Genomic DNA, 16,646 nt, shown 5'->3' on the forward strand with positions numbered 1-16,646 from the left:
TTTACTGTTTTTATTTGTATGCATTGGGTTGTCTCTTCCCCTTACATATTGTTAACAGTTCTTTAATAAAAATATTAAACTGAAAGAAATAACATCCATGTAACAGTAACATTTTGCTTTATATTAATAATCCTCATCTAGCCACATCTTGATAGAGGAAGCAAGTATATTATTAAGATGTTATTGACCTCAAAGAGGAATTGGATGTGTTACTAACCAATAGTATATAGAACAATGCCCCCCCCCCACCTTGGTATTACAGGCTCCAAGTAATGATTTACAGGTAAAATCACCATTGATCAAAAGACCTTAGGGCTTCAGCTTTCAACAGGGATAGAAACAGGGATAGAAACCTTAAGAGGCGGTCCAGAGAAGGGTGACCAAAAAGGTGGAAGGTCTTCATCAAATGACTTATGAGGAGAGATTGAAGAATCTAAATATGTACACCCTGGAGGAAAGGAGGAGCAGAGGTGATATGATACAGACTTTCAGATACTTGAAAGGTTTTAATGATCCAATGACAACGACAAACCTTTTCCATAGGAAAAAAATCAGCAGAACCAGGGGTCACGATTTGAAGCTCCAGGGAGGAAGATTCAGAACCAATGTCAGGAAGTATTTCTTCACGGAGAGGGTGGTGGATGCCTGGAATGCCCTTCCGGAGGATGTGGTGAAGACCAGAACTGTGAAGGACTTCAAAGGGGCGTGGGATAAACACTGTGGATCCATAAAATCAAGAGGCCGTCAATAAAGAGTGGGTGGCTCGCCAGAATGACGGCTACTGCCTGGAGATAATACCCTTATTCAATAAACATACACATGGTTACTGTGACTCCAACATCACTCTAAGCTACAACAGCAAGAGGAAATGTGGAAAAAAGGATTCGCACTCACAAAGTGGGGAGTAGCTGGCTTGTTACGGCGGTTACTACCCCAAACCAAATAAGCCTGATACTTCACTTTCAATGCATATCCAGCATAGCTCTCTGCTTCAACGGTAGGGGAGAAGAAAAACTGATACTTCACGCATAGCTCTCTGCTTCAACGGCAGGGGAGAAGAAAAAACTGATACTTCACGCATATCCAGCATAGCTCTCTGCTTCAACGGCAGGGGAGAAGAAAAAAAGGATTCGCACTCACAAAGCGGGGAGTAGCTGGCTTGTTACGGCGGTTACTACCCCAAACCAAATAAGCCTGATACTTCACTTTCAATGCATATCCTGCTTCAACCGCAGGGGAGAAGAAAAACTGATACTTCACGCATATCCAGCATAGCTCTCTGCTTCAACGGCAGGGGAGAAGAAAAACTGATACTACACGCATATCCAGCATAGCTCCCTGCTTCAACGGCAGGGGAGAAGAAAAACAACCAATAAGGGCTGAATAACACAGTCTGGGTAAAACAAATAAGCATGGGTGTAGCTTGCTTATTGCGGCGGTTACTACCCCTACTACCCCTAACTAATCAAGCTTGATATTTCACTTGGTTGCAGCTCCATCACTGCTCTCTACATTCATGGTGGGGGTGGAAGAGAAATAGAACCAAAGAGCTAAGAGAAACAGATAAGTATGAGAAAATGTGAAGCTTGCTGGGCAGACTGGATGGGCCGTTTGGTCTTCTTCTGCCGTCATTTCTATGTTTCTATGTTTCTATACTCTCTGGTTTAGGGTATTGTAATTTTCAACTGTAGAGCACTGAACCAAAGATTCATATATATTTCACTACAATTTATTTCACTCATGTGCTATTGCTACTATATACTGTTAAATGTACAGTATATGGACCAAGATGGCCGCCACAGAGAGGAGTATATGGACCAAGACGGATGCCACAGAGAGGAGCTCTGCTAGTCCTTGCTTGGAACTTGCCTTCAATTTACCTAGAAATAAATTTCAGAAATGCCTCACACGAAGCGAAAAGCTCGTTTGAAGGACGTCGTAATTGTGAAAGATGAAGGGATCCAACAAGCGAGGATTGACAGCTTCTTTGATTCCACCCTGAAGACGCCGGGAGCGAGGGCCGCTGAGGGAGGAACCTGGGATCTCGGGTCGACTCCCATGGCCGAGGAGATCTCGCTCAGCCCGGGGGCGCCCATGACACAGACGCTGCCGTGAGATCATGCGGGAGCTGAGGGAGAGGAAACACCGCGAGGCTACGATAAGAGGAGGAGGAGAGGAGAGGAGAGGAGAGGAGAGGAGAGGAGAGCAGGCCCCCCCCCCCCCGAGCATGACAGAAGCGGCAAAGAATTGGCGTCCGGAGAGTGTGCAGGAGCCTTGGAGAAAATGGCTACCTCCACACCTAAACCCCAAAGAGCTATGCCGGAACGGAACATAGACAACACTGTGCTACAAGATCTGGTAACCCTACAATCCAAGAATGTCTTTTCATTGAAAAAAACCTCCCGTAGTAACACTAGATACATTATGGAATGCTAGGACTTCAATTGAATGTGCAATTACAACTCTGACACAGGCATTTCTTGATTTAAATAAAAGGGGGCTTAATATTGAAAAAAAAATGATGACTTTACACCAAGAAAAAATAGAAAAACTGGAAGAGAAAGTAATTTCACTAGAGAGCGTACAAGGAACAATAATAAGAGCTGAGAGAAAAGCTGAGAGAAAATTTGAGAATTTAGAAAATTCACTTAGATATCTAAATCTGCGAATTGTGAACTTTCCAGTGATAAAAAGATTAGCCCCGGTTGAATTGCTAAAAGAATACTTTTCTGAATGTTTAAAGATTCCCAAGGAAATAACTCCGGTTATTTCCAAAGCCTTCTATATATCAAAGAAAGGAACATCTACTATGGGAATGGAGGAAGAGCAAGCAATAAAATCCTTGAATGTTACAGAATTAATTGAGACGTCTATTCTAACTGAGGTTAAAACTAGAGGCACACTGTTGGTCTTTTTTCCTTTTGAACAGGATAGAAACTTATTAATGAAATATTTCTTTAGAAATAGATCAGCCCATTTTTATGGGCAAGGTGTATGGATATATCCTGATGTTGTGCGCACTACACAGGGCGCAGGAAAACGTTTCTAACCATGAGGCCTGAAGTATTAAATCGAGGTGCAAATATGGTGCTTAAATTTCCCTGTAAATGTTGCTTAACATTTCAAGGAAATAAGTACATTTTTTTACGAACCGGAGCAATTAAGGGGATTTTTGGATGGGAAAGGATGAGGTGTGTTATAAAGGAAAAGGGTGAATGCATCATGTGCTGGTTGATTTCTTATATCTGTAATGTAAGGGCTCCATATGTGTGTCTTATCTTGGTCCAAATGTTACCTGAAAAATGTATTAGAGATCTATGTATTATTCTAATTTGAGTTAAAATTGCCTGTTTTACATTTTACTGTAAGATCTCTTATACCTTTTGAATTGATATGAATATATCTGTAAATGCATAAATTAAAAATTTTTAAAAAATGTACAGTATATTTGCTGTTCTGTACCAGTCAAAATATTAAGTTTAAGAAGTACTCACACAGAAACAGTTGAATTATTCAACTTTTTCTCTTCTGCAACTACTGGATTACATCTCTGACCCTATTAAAATTTAAAAAAAAAAAAGTTAACATTTGTAAGCATCCATCTTATATTTGTTTTCTGAACACTGTACTTCCATGGATTCACACTAAAGGAAACCCTAAAGAGCTCCCCAATATTATAACTCTAGAAGTAAAAATTCTCTGTCAAATGAAAATTGTGCACTGTTAATTACTTTTGGAGATAGAAGAGTGCAGGTGGTGAATTCTCTCTTACCTGAAAATTTCCTTTCCTTTAAGGAAGGCAGACCAATCCACACTGGTGGGTTATGCACTCTATCAGCAGATGGAAGCGGAAACAACAGACTTGCTGATGTCAAAAACATATAGCCTTGCCCAGACATCAGCATGCTAGCATCTCTAGAAAAACAAATTGTGGTCAGCTGATCATACCAGACACATAACTTAACCGTCAACAACTCGTTAGCACTGAGCTTAGGCAAAATATTAATTACAACCGATTACATAGGCTGGTTCTCACTTACTAGTCCCTCCACTCGACTCAGAACAAGGAACAATCTGTACTGCCCCTGAAGGAAAGGATTAACTGAAAACAAAATCAGAAATAGCCCAGGGCAGGATTGTGGACTGGCCTATCTTCCTTAGAGGAAAGGAAATTATCAGGTAAGAAGTAATTTTATCTCTCTCTGCACTCAGGCAGACCAGTCCACACTGGTGAGATGTACCAAAGCTACTTCTGAAATAGGTGGAAGGCTGTTTGCGCTCCCCATCAACACCACCCTCGCAAATTCTGCATCTTCTTGAGCTTTAACATCCAAGGGGTGATGCTTGGAGAAAGTATGTAAGAAGGAGCAAGTTGCTGTCCAACAAATCTCGGAATGAGACCACAGTCTAGTCTCCACCCACTACAGCGCCTACACTCTAGTGAAATGCACCCTGACTTGCCTAGACAATAATACCTCTGCGTTAATTTACTTAACCCAACAAGCCACTGCAGCCCGCAACGCCGGTTCTCCATGTTTATCTCCACAATGGAGAATAAACAGTCGAGCAGTCTCAAGTTATAGGCGACCTTCAGGTACTGCAACCATGTTGCTTCATATTTATGGCACATAATGTCTTACTCCCATTCAGTTCTGCCCCATCCAGCACCAGCAGGGAAATAAACTAAATCAAGTGAAACTCCGACTCAACCTCTGGCAAACAGGAAGGTACAAACCTAATCTGCGCTGCCCATGGAGTTATTCACAGAAAAGGCTCACAGCAAGAGAAAAAACGTACAGTTTAGAATTGCGCCTCAAGCATATAACAACCAGGAAAGCCATTTTCAAGGCAAGTAGCCGAAAGGAGAGACCACACAGCTGCAGAAAGGTGGCGCCTGCCAAAAAAACACAAACACCACCACATACCATTAGGCCAAGGTCCCAAAGTGGAACCACTAAATGCCAAGGACGACGTAGGTGTTGGACTCCCTCCAAAAATAGAGAAACATCTGGATGAGAGAACAAAGGTCTACCATTAATACGACCTCTAAAACATGCCAATGCTGTAACCAGAACTTGTAAGGAGTTTAGGGCCAGACCCTTACTAACCCTTCCTAAGGAAAACCCAGGATTAGCGGCATTTCCATTGAGTGTGAGATAATCTCTCACCCCGCATCAACTTTTTAACACTCTCCAAACCCTGATATAAACCAGAGATGTGGAAAACTTCCAAGCCTGGAGTTGTGTGGACACCACTGCCAGAAAACATCCAAACCTCAGCAGTCAAGCTCTCTCAAGGGCCAAACCATAAGAGAACTGACCCAGATTTTCATGTATGATCAGTCCCCTGTTGTAGATAGGACTGTATGAATAACCAAAAAACAGTCTCCGTGGCCAATCCAAGCTACCAGGCGTACAGTCTTGGGATGACTTGCAATCCTCCATATTACCCTGCCCAACATTGGCCAGGGAGGAAACCCATACAGCATTTCGCTCTGCAGCTCACTATCGAACAAGAACATTGATTTCCTACATCCCTGGATCCTGTCTGCAATTATAGAACCTCGCATCGTCATGTTGTGGTAACTCGTCATCAGATCCAGATATATATATGATCCCATTGAGAGACTATGAGCTGAAACATGTCGTCCACTAGCTCCCACTCTCCTGATGTAAGTTATGTCTACTGAGAAAAAGCGGCCCTCACATTGTCCATCCTGGCAATGTGAGAGGCTATTTTCTGGCTATGTTGTTCTGCTCATTTCATGAGCGTGTCTATTTCCACTGACACAGAGTGACTACTGCTACCGCCTTGGTTTATATGGGCAACTGTGGTGGCCTTGTCTGACATTACCCTTACCACTCATTATGTCAGCTGCTTGGCAAACTAAGCATGCTGAGTGATCTGCGTGAGCTTCCAATCTAATGGCGGTGCCCTATCAATCTCTGGCATTCCACCAACTTTATGCCATCAACTCCTGGAGGGGAGCCTCCCAACCTAGGGGCTCACCCCCATTGTGAGCATCTATTATTCTAGAGTCTCTAAGAGTACCCTCCTTGGGAGGAGTGCCCTTTTGCAACCACCATTGCAACTTCACATTCACTTCCATCAGCCAGGAAAGCCTCGCTGCCTACACCTATGACTGCAGATTCCACCGCCCCAGCAGAGCCCACTAAAGTGGACACATGTGCTTTCACCCAAGGTACTATCTACAATATTGCTGCCAACGACCCCAAGACCTACAAATAACTCCACATCATTGGACAGATGGCCAATCTCAAGGACTGAACCTCAGTCTCCAACTGTCAGATAGATTGCTCTTGCATGTCCTGCCTCTTACTGTATCGAATCTCACTCTGAGATAGTCCAAGTCTGTGTTAGCTGTAGACTGCTTTTGGCTAAGTTCACTATGCAGCCCAGCTCGAGGAGGCAGCAAATCACCTCGCAAGATGCCCTTGACTCTCTTCCACAAACTTGGTCTGAATCAACCAGTCGTCCAGATCTGGTTTGCCAAACAATACCCTCCTTGTGCAGAGATGCCGCTACTATCTCCATGATCTTGAAGGTGGTTCTGAGTGCCATAGCCAAGCCGAACAGCTAGGCTTGACACTGGTAATGTTGTCCTAGAATGGCAAAACGCAGAAACCACAGACAGACAGTCTTGTTGTATGGGGGTATGTAGATATGCTTCTGTCAGATGAAGAGACATGAGAAGTTCCTATTTCTGCACTGCCATAAGAACGGAGCAAAGAGTTCTATTCTGAAGTGCACTACATGCAAATGCCATTTGACGCTCTTTCAGATCCAAGAGGCATCAAAAGAAGTCTTCTTGCTTTTTAGGCACGACAAAATAAATGGAACAGAACCCCATATTTTCCTACAGTTTGGGAACTAGAATTACAGCCCTGAGGTCTGTCAGCCTTCTTTCCACTGCCCCTCTCCTCACTAATGAGTTGCATGGGTAACCCCTGCATCTTCACTGTGAGATCAGAGGTGCTTCGGCATCAGAGCCAAAGTCCTTATTTGGCTCTCCGGTTGAAAGGACTTCAATCCTTCAATGGGACATGGCTTCTGATTTGTCAATCCTCTGTAGAGGCAAAAATGGCAGGAATCCGTGGAGTGGCCCCTTGCCCCAAAAGATCATGCAGCCACTCTCTAATGCTCCAGCAAATATGAAATTGTGCAATCATCCCATCAATTCACCATCCTCTCAAACTCAGTTCCAAAACAAGAGAGAGAACCCTTAAAGGGCAACTTTGTCAAATTCAACTTAGAAATCGTATCTACTGGATCAATTCCGCAGCCACCAAAGGAGCTTTGCTGCTATAACAGAACTTACTGCTCTAGCAGCCATACACACAGAGTCCCAATCCACCTCAAGCTAGAAATGCGGCTCCCAGTTCCAATGCAGGCCTGAGTGAGATGCAAGCCTGCTCGAGCACCATAGAGCAACAAGACGACATTTGCAAATGCATTGCCACTATTTCAAATGCCTGCTTGAGGACAGGCAGGGTCTTTCCATCCAGGGCATCCTTCAGAGCCCCCCCCCCCCCCCCACTTGACCAGGATGTGGTTCACAGTGGCACACACTAGGGAATCCAACTGCTCCCTTGACCTCAAGTCTAGTTATTATAGGCCTGCCAAATATTGCCCCCCCCCTTTAACATTTTCTACCAGGGCATACCACTCAAGGTTAACCAACTCCTGAATTGGTTCCAGGAATGGCAATAAAAACTGGACGCCTTACTTCAGGTGACCAGGATGGAAACCTTCCTCTGCAATCCTGAAGCACCACTCCAGTCTGCTCCAAGCGGTTTCAGGGTCTGAGTTAATAAACCTTACCCTGTGGAAGAAACAGAGACCTATGTGGCTCCAAGTCAAGCAGGATTTCATCTTCCTCCAAAAGGTGAGGAGCCCAAATCCTCCCTGGAATCATCCATCGATGCACACTATGGCACTTGCCTGACTTGGTCGCAAAGTGGTAAAGCCTAGGACGCTTCCCTTCTTTACAGGGCTACTTGGCCTTCGCTGGGTACCCTCTCAGAAAGGTTTGCAAACCCTGGAAAAAATTTCCACTCAGGAAAACGATGTTATATCCATCCCTGGGCCCATAAGACTGACCAAGGCGCTCTCCATGGGCTCCTTCCACTGGAAACACCACTCCCCTAGGGAAATATGTGGGGGGAGGTGGGAGAAACTGGCCAGCATATTGCCTCCTGCGCTTCTCTCCACCAAGTCTCATTTGGCCAATGAGTTGCCCGAACAGAAGCAAAATCTTTTCAGGACAATTCTTCTTGAGCATCCAGGCAATGCTAGTGTAAGTGAAGAGAGCGCAATGGTTGAATTGCCCTTATATGGCGAGTCACACCATGGGAGGCCTCTCAGTCTAACTCCTGATACCATTATCCTTCTGAAAGGTGCTGCCTCATATCCAGTGGCCTCCTCCTTGCTGCTAAAAAACCACCAATGACTCACTAGGGCATGCGGTTGTACCTGTAAATAAGTCTGCAGTCTTGCATGCATATATGTGTGTGCGGAACTCCAGGCTATGACCTTACTGTGCATATTCGCGAGCTTGAGAAAAAACTCCACCCAGTCATGGCCTTACAATGTGTCACAGCGGCCTATCCTTTCCTCACTCAGCCAATATTCAAGAAAAACAGCACAGAAGCTCAGAAGTGTGCCTGCCACGCGAACTAACAGCATCATCTGTTCACCATCACAGCTTATAAAGATTTTCTCCTTACCCGTGCTTTTGAGATCTAGCCATGAAGTGATTACCATCTAACTGTTTTAGATTTTTTCTCATCTGTATTTTTGAGACATAAGCAGTGAAGTTAATAACATCTAATTGATTGAGTACTATTTACCAGATTTCGATGTATTGTAATGAAGTGTTGCCATCTCACTTCTTATACAAATTGTGACAATGTTTTATTCGATGTTAATTTAAATTTAAATTGTTTATTTTAGTCTTTGTTAAATGTTTATTGTAATTTTGTGTATGTTATTATGGACATCGCTTAGGCCAGTTGTGTTAAGCGATTAATAAATTTTTTAAAAACAAAAACAAAAACAAACCATCTGACTCCTCTCCCCTGAGATCAACTGGAGGTGTGAGGGGGAAATTAATGCTAGTGGGGGAGAAAAACAGCCTGCTAGGGTAAGGAAGGCTCCCTTTATTTTTTTACCACCTAATCTCAGACCTCCACCAGTTGAAATCATGACTGGGCAGGTGGCTAGGGGGTGGAGAGGGCACAAGCCTTCACTCCATACTCCCCTATTACTCTTGGTTTCTTTTTTGAGCCTAACAAGCCTCAAAATGTTTTTGAGGTAACAAGCCTCAAAATATTCAACCGAGGGAGAGCCCCAGACTGGGTTCACCTCAGCAGCTCAATCTTGTTTCTTCTAGTCTTAAAAAAAAACAAAACCCCAGGCAATCCCCACTAGGGAATGCATGTCAACCATCTGCTGGAGATGGAGAATACTAGCAGGCTGATGTCGGAGCAGGGCTATATGTCTGTGATGACAGCGAGTCAGTTGTCAGTCTCAATTTGCTGGTAGGCGTGCATAACCCACCAATGTGGATTAGCCTGCTTGAATGCAGAGGAACTGGAGGTCTGTGCGCAATTCTCCAGAGATGGAGGAGTCGTTCGAACCCATGAAAATGCTCTTGGAAAAACAAGTCAATCTTTCTTTATAGGTGCAGATTTTCATTGGATTCATAACAGCAAGAAGCAGCAAACTGCAAGAAAAGAGTGGCTGAAATACCTTACAGAAGTGATTTAGAGGCTGAAGATAGACACAGAAAGGCATAGGAATTGTGTGCATCAGAAAAAAATGTAAGTATATATAAGAAACTGAAAACGTAATTGAACTCTAGGACAATGAATTTAGCAGCATATTTACTTACAGAGTTTAGGGACATCTAAGAGCTAAAACAGACAACCCTAATGAGACTCTTGTAAACAAAGGTTGAAGGCCACTTGAAATTTCATGGTGAGCACAAGGAAAACTTTTAGAATAAAAATACAGAATGCAAAGTTATACTCCAGTGATCAGAACATGTTCACAGAAAAGCAAGTTTGCTTACCATAAATGGTGTTTTCTGTAGATAGCAGGATGAATTAGCCATGCTTTCTGGGAGTGCCCCTTGGCGGCTCGCAGCAGGAACTTCTCCTAGCAGTAAGAGAACTTTGCTGCTGCATGCCTGCGTGGGTGCCTTCCCACACGGTCAACGATCTCCTCTCAGTTGGTCTCAAAGCGCAGAAAAAGATAGCAAGAGAGTATGAGAGAAAGCAGGAAGTATAGACTGTCCAGGGAGGGGATGCATAGCTAATTCATCCTGCTATCTACAGAAAACACAGTTTACGATAAGCAAACTTGCTTTTTTACGCAGATAAGCAGGCTGGATTTAGCCATGCTTTCTGGGAGTCCCTAGCTCAAGGTTTTTGAGCACAGATCAGTGGGTAGCATAGCAATAGGAGATAGAGTGTGTGAGTGTGAGTGAGTGTTTTAATTGCTGTGCGGAGAAATCCTTTAGGTCGGTGGACAGTCCTATGTGTTAGTGGCACAACGTAGTATTTCTTGTCCCATGAGGGCATCCAATCTAGCATGCTGTTGGAGGTAGTAATGGGAGGTGAAAGTGTGTAAAAACAACCAGGTCACTGCCTTACATGTGTCCTGAAGAGGAACCTGTCATATGTGTGCTATGGAAGCAGCCACAGCTCTTAGCTGGTGAGCTTTCACTTTTGAGGATAAAGCTTCCAAGCGTCTCTTGTAACAGACGTGGATGCATCGGATCAATCAACTAGCCAATGTGCGTTTAGTCACCGGAAGTCCTGGGGCATTCGGTTGTAGGAGAGGAAAAGCTATGAAGGCCTACTAGGTGAATGAGTTCTCTATTTGTAGTAAGCCAGGGCTCTCTTGCAATCCAGCAGGTGTAATAATATTTCCTGTTCAGAGGTATGTTGCTTCAGAAAAAAAGATCAGTAGCGTAATCATCTGGTTGAGATGGAAAGCTGAAAAACACCTTGGGAACAAAAGGATGGATGCGTCTTTAGGGTTACCTTGTCATGGTAGAATTGTAGAAAGGGGGAGTAGTGTACTGGCTGAGAAAGAGCACCTTCCATGTGAGAAATTAACATGGCCATCCCCATAGGTTCAAAGGGGGAAAGCACTGATACTTCAAGGACTACGTTCAAGTCCCAAGGAACAGCGGGTAGTAAAACAGGGAGCCTGAGCCGTAGGGCACCCCTCATGAAGCAAAATATTAAAGGGATGCGTGGAGATGGAGACACCCTGAATGGATGAATGCTACGCCACTATGGCACAGAGGTGTAACCTAATGGACGAGATAGCCAGTCCAGATCTAAAAAGTAAATGGAGGTATTTGAGGAACTGCTCTGGCGAGGAGCAGAAGGGGGTCCTTGGATGCCATTATGCACCAGCGGCGGTAGCGTAACCATTTGGCAGCATACTTTTTCATATTTGCCTTGCGTTCCATGGCAAATAGATCCACTAGAGGTGTCCCCCACCGGTAAAAAATGTCAGAAGCTATGCTTTGCTCAACTCCCACTTGTGGGGATGAAACAATCGGGCTGTTAAGTGGCTTTAAGTTGTATCGAATGTGCTAGTGCCCATTCCAGTAGCAGTATGGATTATCTGCATAAAAGTCCCGGACTGGACTCGCCTTCTTTGTTTAGGTAACACATGGCTACCTGGTTGTCTGTGTATACCATGACAGATTTGTGCAAGAAGCCGTGAGAAGGTGCAGTTGGCGAAGTGAATGGTTCATAGTTCTAGAAGATTAATTTGAAATCTCTTCTCCGCAGGTGACCATAGCCCCTGTGTCTTCAGATGCAGTATTTGGGGGCCCCCCCCCCCCATCCCTTTGAGGACACATCTGCAGTCAGGATGATCTGTTGAGGTGGGTGCTGAAAGGGGGCACCGGAGTGCAAAGTGTGTCTGCAGTCACCAGTCCACATCCCTCGCCATCGAATGTGTTAGAGCTATCCTGTACAACATTGGGTGAAAACGCTGGGACCACTGGGACTTCAAGCTCCATTGGAGATGACATGTGCAGGCAGATGTGTGGAATCACATGTGACCCAACAGTGTTAGGATCTGATGCACAGTGGGTTGCGCTAAACATCTCAGATTCCTGGCTAGGGATTGAAATGTGGAGATTTTGCCCTCCAGGAGGAAGGCTTTGCAGAGTTGTGTATTTATGAGTGCACCTATAAATTGTAGTGTCTGATAAGGGCTGGAGGTGAGACTTCTCGTAGTTTACTAGGAAGCACAGGCTTTCCAAAGAAGATAGAATTCAAATCTGATGGATGCAAATCAGTTCCAGGCTCGGAGCTAGTAGTAGCCAATCGTCAAGGTAGGGGAAGACTTATGCCCTCCTTTTGAAGGTGGGCCACAGCTACCGCCAGACATTTGGTTGAGACTCTGGGCGCTGATGATAGGCTGAAAGGTAGAACCAGATATTGATGATGTTTGTGAATTTGGAAGCACAGGTAACGCCAGGATGAGGGGTGCATGGGAATGTGAGCATAAGCATCTTTGAGGTTCAGTGAACACAGCCTGTCTTTGGGTTGCAGGTAGGGCAAAATGCTTTTGAGAGAAGTCATTTTGAATTTTTCCTGTACCACGAACTTTAGAACTCCAAGATCCAGAATGGGTCGTAGTCCTCTGCTTTTCTTGGGAATGAGGAAGTATTGGGAATATAATTCTTGAGACCATTGAGAACGGGGAACCATTTGTATCGCTCGTTGTCCCAGGAGGGATTTGACTTCTTTTAAGAGGGACAGAAGATCACTATCGCGTGCAGACGAAGCAAGCGTGGTAGTGGGGGTGTTCTGAAATTTAGACGGTATCCATTCTGGATTATGTTGAGAACCCAATGGTCAGATGTAATTTGACCCCATGCTGGCGCAAACAAACTAAGGAATCCACCTACTTCTGGTAGCTGTGGCAAAATCAAAAAATATGATTGGTTTTTGGGGGCAGCAGCTGGAGTTGGTTTGTGGGTGAACTGGGCTCAGCCCCAGCCCCATTGTTGCACCTGCAGAGGTTGAGCCCTCTGTAGTGTAAGAGGGAGGGTGATAGGGCGGGTACGGTCTTGTAAGAACGTTGAGAATAGAAAGGTTTCTTGTAGGAGAGATAATAGCACTTTGGAGTCGTCTGGTCTGGAGGTAATATAAGCAATGACACTGCCACACTCTGCTCCTTAAGTTGCGAAACTGTTTCATGAAGCTTGTTGCTGAACAAGTTATCCCCTTCGCATGACATATCTGCAAATTTGTCATAGACATCTTCACAGATTGCACTCGTCCTCAGCCACGCTATGTGCCGGAGGTTCGGGCCAAAAGTTCAAATCCTTCATAGATGATGCATAGAAAAGTGTTGTAGGCCCTCTCTTAGATCAATTACAGACTGTTTACCATGACTGGATACCAAAGGCTGACCTTCCTCAGACTTCAGTTGCTGGAGGCACTCATTTAGATACTGCGTGATATAGAATTGGTGTTGCTGCACCTTGGCATTTAGCATGGAACCCTGGAACACCTTCTTGCCAAATTCATCTAGGCACCAGTTACCTTTGCCTGGTGGGGCATTTGAGTAGATTCTTGTTTTTCTGGCTTTTTTCATAGCAGATTCCACCACCACAAAGCATGTGGTAGCTGCACTGCAGTAAGGAGATTTCTGCATTCGGAACTTTAGTTCTATCTTCTGGGATGTGGTGTGTGTAACGAAAGGTGTTTCCTAGGTTTTACCCATGACAGCGTCCAAGACCGAATGGGAGGGTAGAGCTGTAGGTTCAGCTGAGACATCAAAGATTTTTAGGAGGTCATGTATCTCCATGCATGTCCCCTGCGTTATAGGTTCTCTGTCCAATTCTTCCCCATCCGAGTGTTGAAGAGAGGGAGGGGTGGAATGACCCGAACCTTCTCCAGAAAAGCTTGAGGTGGAATGAGGCTGTTGGGAAAGGATAACAGAATCAAGAAGTTTTGAAGGAGTCCTGTGATTTGTGACAAAGTTTGTGAGGCTACTCCTAAAATCCTCAAGGAGTGTTTAACAGTCTTCCTCTTTTTCGGGGGTGGGGAGGTACCTGAGAGTTGCCTGTGCGGGGACTGCCTAGATAAGGAAGATTTTCTATCTGTCCACCGCCTTGAGTGGGCTGATTGCTGCAGGGCATAAAAGATCCTGATGCAGCATGATCCCCATCCTTCAGGCGGGTGATCTTCACAGCCCTTTGCTGCTGGGCCCTGGGGGACTTTCTTCTACAGTCCAGTCAAGTCGCCATACCATGGTCCAGCCCAAGGCATAAGTAACAGTAGTTGTGTCCGTCTTTTACGGACATAAATTTTGCAGCACTGGCAAAGTTTGAAACCTGGGGCTTTTGAAGCCATGTTAGCATTGAAACGTGCTCTTGGGGTTTCACGGTAATGAAGAGTAGTAGCAGCGAGGAAAGAAGAGATCCTTAGGCGAAGAACCTGTGCCCGATCGCTGCTCGGGAAAGGCGAAAACGGAGATGAGATTGCTGACCGCGCGGAAAGGCAATGCGCAGGCATGCAGCAGCAAAGTTTTACTGCTGCTAGGAGAAGTTCCCGCCGCGAGCTGCCAGGTGGCGCTCCAAGAAAACATGGCTAATTCAGCCTGCTTACCTGCGGAAAAGATGATAAACTTATCTACGTGTATTCATAAAATCAAACACTAAAGGAAAACAAAATGGTACTTCAGATTAGCCGCCTTTCACAGAATGATTCTTCACAAGATACAAATTATTATCATGAGAACAAATAAGGTTCATTGGTGCTAAGTAAGAATGTCCATATAATGAAAGGACAAAACTCAAATTGGAACAAAACAGGTAGACCTGCAAGATGCAGATGCAATCTCCAAACAATAAAAATCTAATGATCTACCAAAAGAGGAGAAAAACAAAAGCTACCAAAGTAAAACATCTACGCAGCTTATGAGCAACTTATTCTGTGAGGGGCGCCAACCTGTAGCTCTTTCATGTTCAAATGTAGCTCTTGTGCTCCTGTCTCATGCAACTGAGCATGCAACTGCAGAGAACAGGAAGGGAGGGGCTGAGCACACTCAGCAGAGAAAAGTCCTTCTTATTCCAAACTCTCCTCTCCTGTACTCACAGTACTGCTGGTTGCAACAAAAACAGGAGGGAGGGGCTGAAGCAAGAGCAGACTTTTCTCTGCTCATCCCTGCTCTGTTCCTCCCATCCTATTTGCAACAAGCAGCACTGGAGAACAGGGAGAGAGAGAGAGAGCAAATCTGAAGCTGACAGGACAGCAAAGAAGAGCCAGTCAGCTTCCTACTCTAGTCCTCCCTATCTTGTCCACCACCCACTTCACCTGCTGCCTGGAGGAGAGAGAGCTTTTCTCTGTTGTGCTATCCAGAGAAAAGAAGCTGCAGTGAGCATGTGTCCAGGACTTAGGATTCTGCTAACAGTAGAGGGGAGGGGCAAGCCACCCAGAGCTCCAGTTAGGCCAGAATGATTTTGGTTCCTCATAACGAATTATACTTTCTTGAAACACCCCCTCACTTCACATACAAAAATGTATACAAATACAAAAGCAAAGTCTACTTACAGGAGTGGTGGAACACAGATCATGTGCTGGGCCAAGCAAGTTTGCAGTCTCAAGTAGGTTAGCAGTGACTTTAGAAATTATTTCTTTTAAGGCTGACAGTTTAGACTAATTAAAAGGAGGAAAAAGATGTTATTATTTCTTGACATACATATAGTTGACACACTTATGCAAGTATTTCTTTAGTTATTTATATAATGTTTTTAAGGCAAATGCAGCAATCTACAGTGTGAACAGACACACAGGAATGTGTCTGAAATGATCCAAATAGTTCAAACAGTTCAGAGGGAACCTATAGCATAAAGGGATCCTATAGCATACATGTATGTTTCATCTTTATTGAAGGCTTCTACTAGTCAAATATGGCATGCAACAGGGAGTCCCCCGACCCAGGCCATGTTTCGCCCAAGGGGCTGGGTTGGGACAGTGAAGATATCTTTAATCTACAAGAAATACACGGTGCATGTCATATATAAGGAAAGAAAAACATGGCATAAACCATTCAACCATTTCAAGCTAGCAAGAAGCCTTTGTCTCTAGTGCCAAACAGCATTTAAATGAGATACCGGAGAGTGGCAACTAAGTCTCAATATGAAAATACAGAATGTATATCTATTTTGTATCTATTGTGTTTTCCTATTGGTTTCTTTATACCATGTGACCATGCATTTGACTGGCTGCGGTTTTTTTGGTGCGCTTTTGTGGGTTTGTATTTTTATAGAGGCTTAGATGCCGTTTTCCAGTCTCTTCTTTAGATGCTCTTTGGTGCTACAGACAAAGGCTTCTTGCTAGCTTGAAATTGCTGAATGGTATATACCTCTTTGTTTATGGTCCGATTTACTCCTGGTTTGTGCCATGTTTATCTGTCCTTATATATGACATGCACCATGAAGGCTGCAAGATTCCTTCATAGATGTCTTGAATAAATTGGTCAATGTATCCATGTTGGAGGGAAGTTGCCCTATTTTATTTATTTATTTATTTATTTTTAACTTTTAAAGTATACAATGAGAAAGTTAAAAATACAAGAAA

General features: G+C 44.2%; 1 protein-coding gene across 4 annotated transcripts in view; it reads right to left on the minus strand.

Annotated features, from left to right (window-relative positions):
- SGO1 (shugoshin 1) overlaps positions 1 to 16,646 on the minus strand; it is a 102,076-nt gene that overhangs the window by 67,098 nt on the left and 18,332 nt on the right. For all 4 annotated transcript variants that reach the window (XM_029589287.1, XM_029589285.1, XM_029589286.1 and 1 more), the window contains 2 exons: positions 15,618 to 15,722; positions 3,495 to 3,556 (listed from right to left, as the gene is read on the minus strand). In XM_029589287.1, coding sequence (XP_029445147.1) covers positions 3,495 to 3,556; positions 15,618 to 15,722 — 167 coding nt within the window. The remainder of the gene's footprint in view (positions 1 to 3,494; positions 3,557 to 15,617; positions 15,723 to 16,646) is intronic.

This window comes from Rhinatrema bivittatum, chromosome 2, assembly GCF_901001135.1.
Source record: "Rhinatrema bivittatum chromosome 2, aRhiBiv1.1, whole genome shotgun sequence".
In the NCBI taxonomy this organism is placed as follows: Eukaryota; Metazoa; Chordata; class Amphibia; order Gymnophiona; family Rhinatrematidae; genus Rhinatrema; species Rhinatrema bivittatum.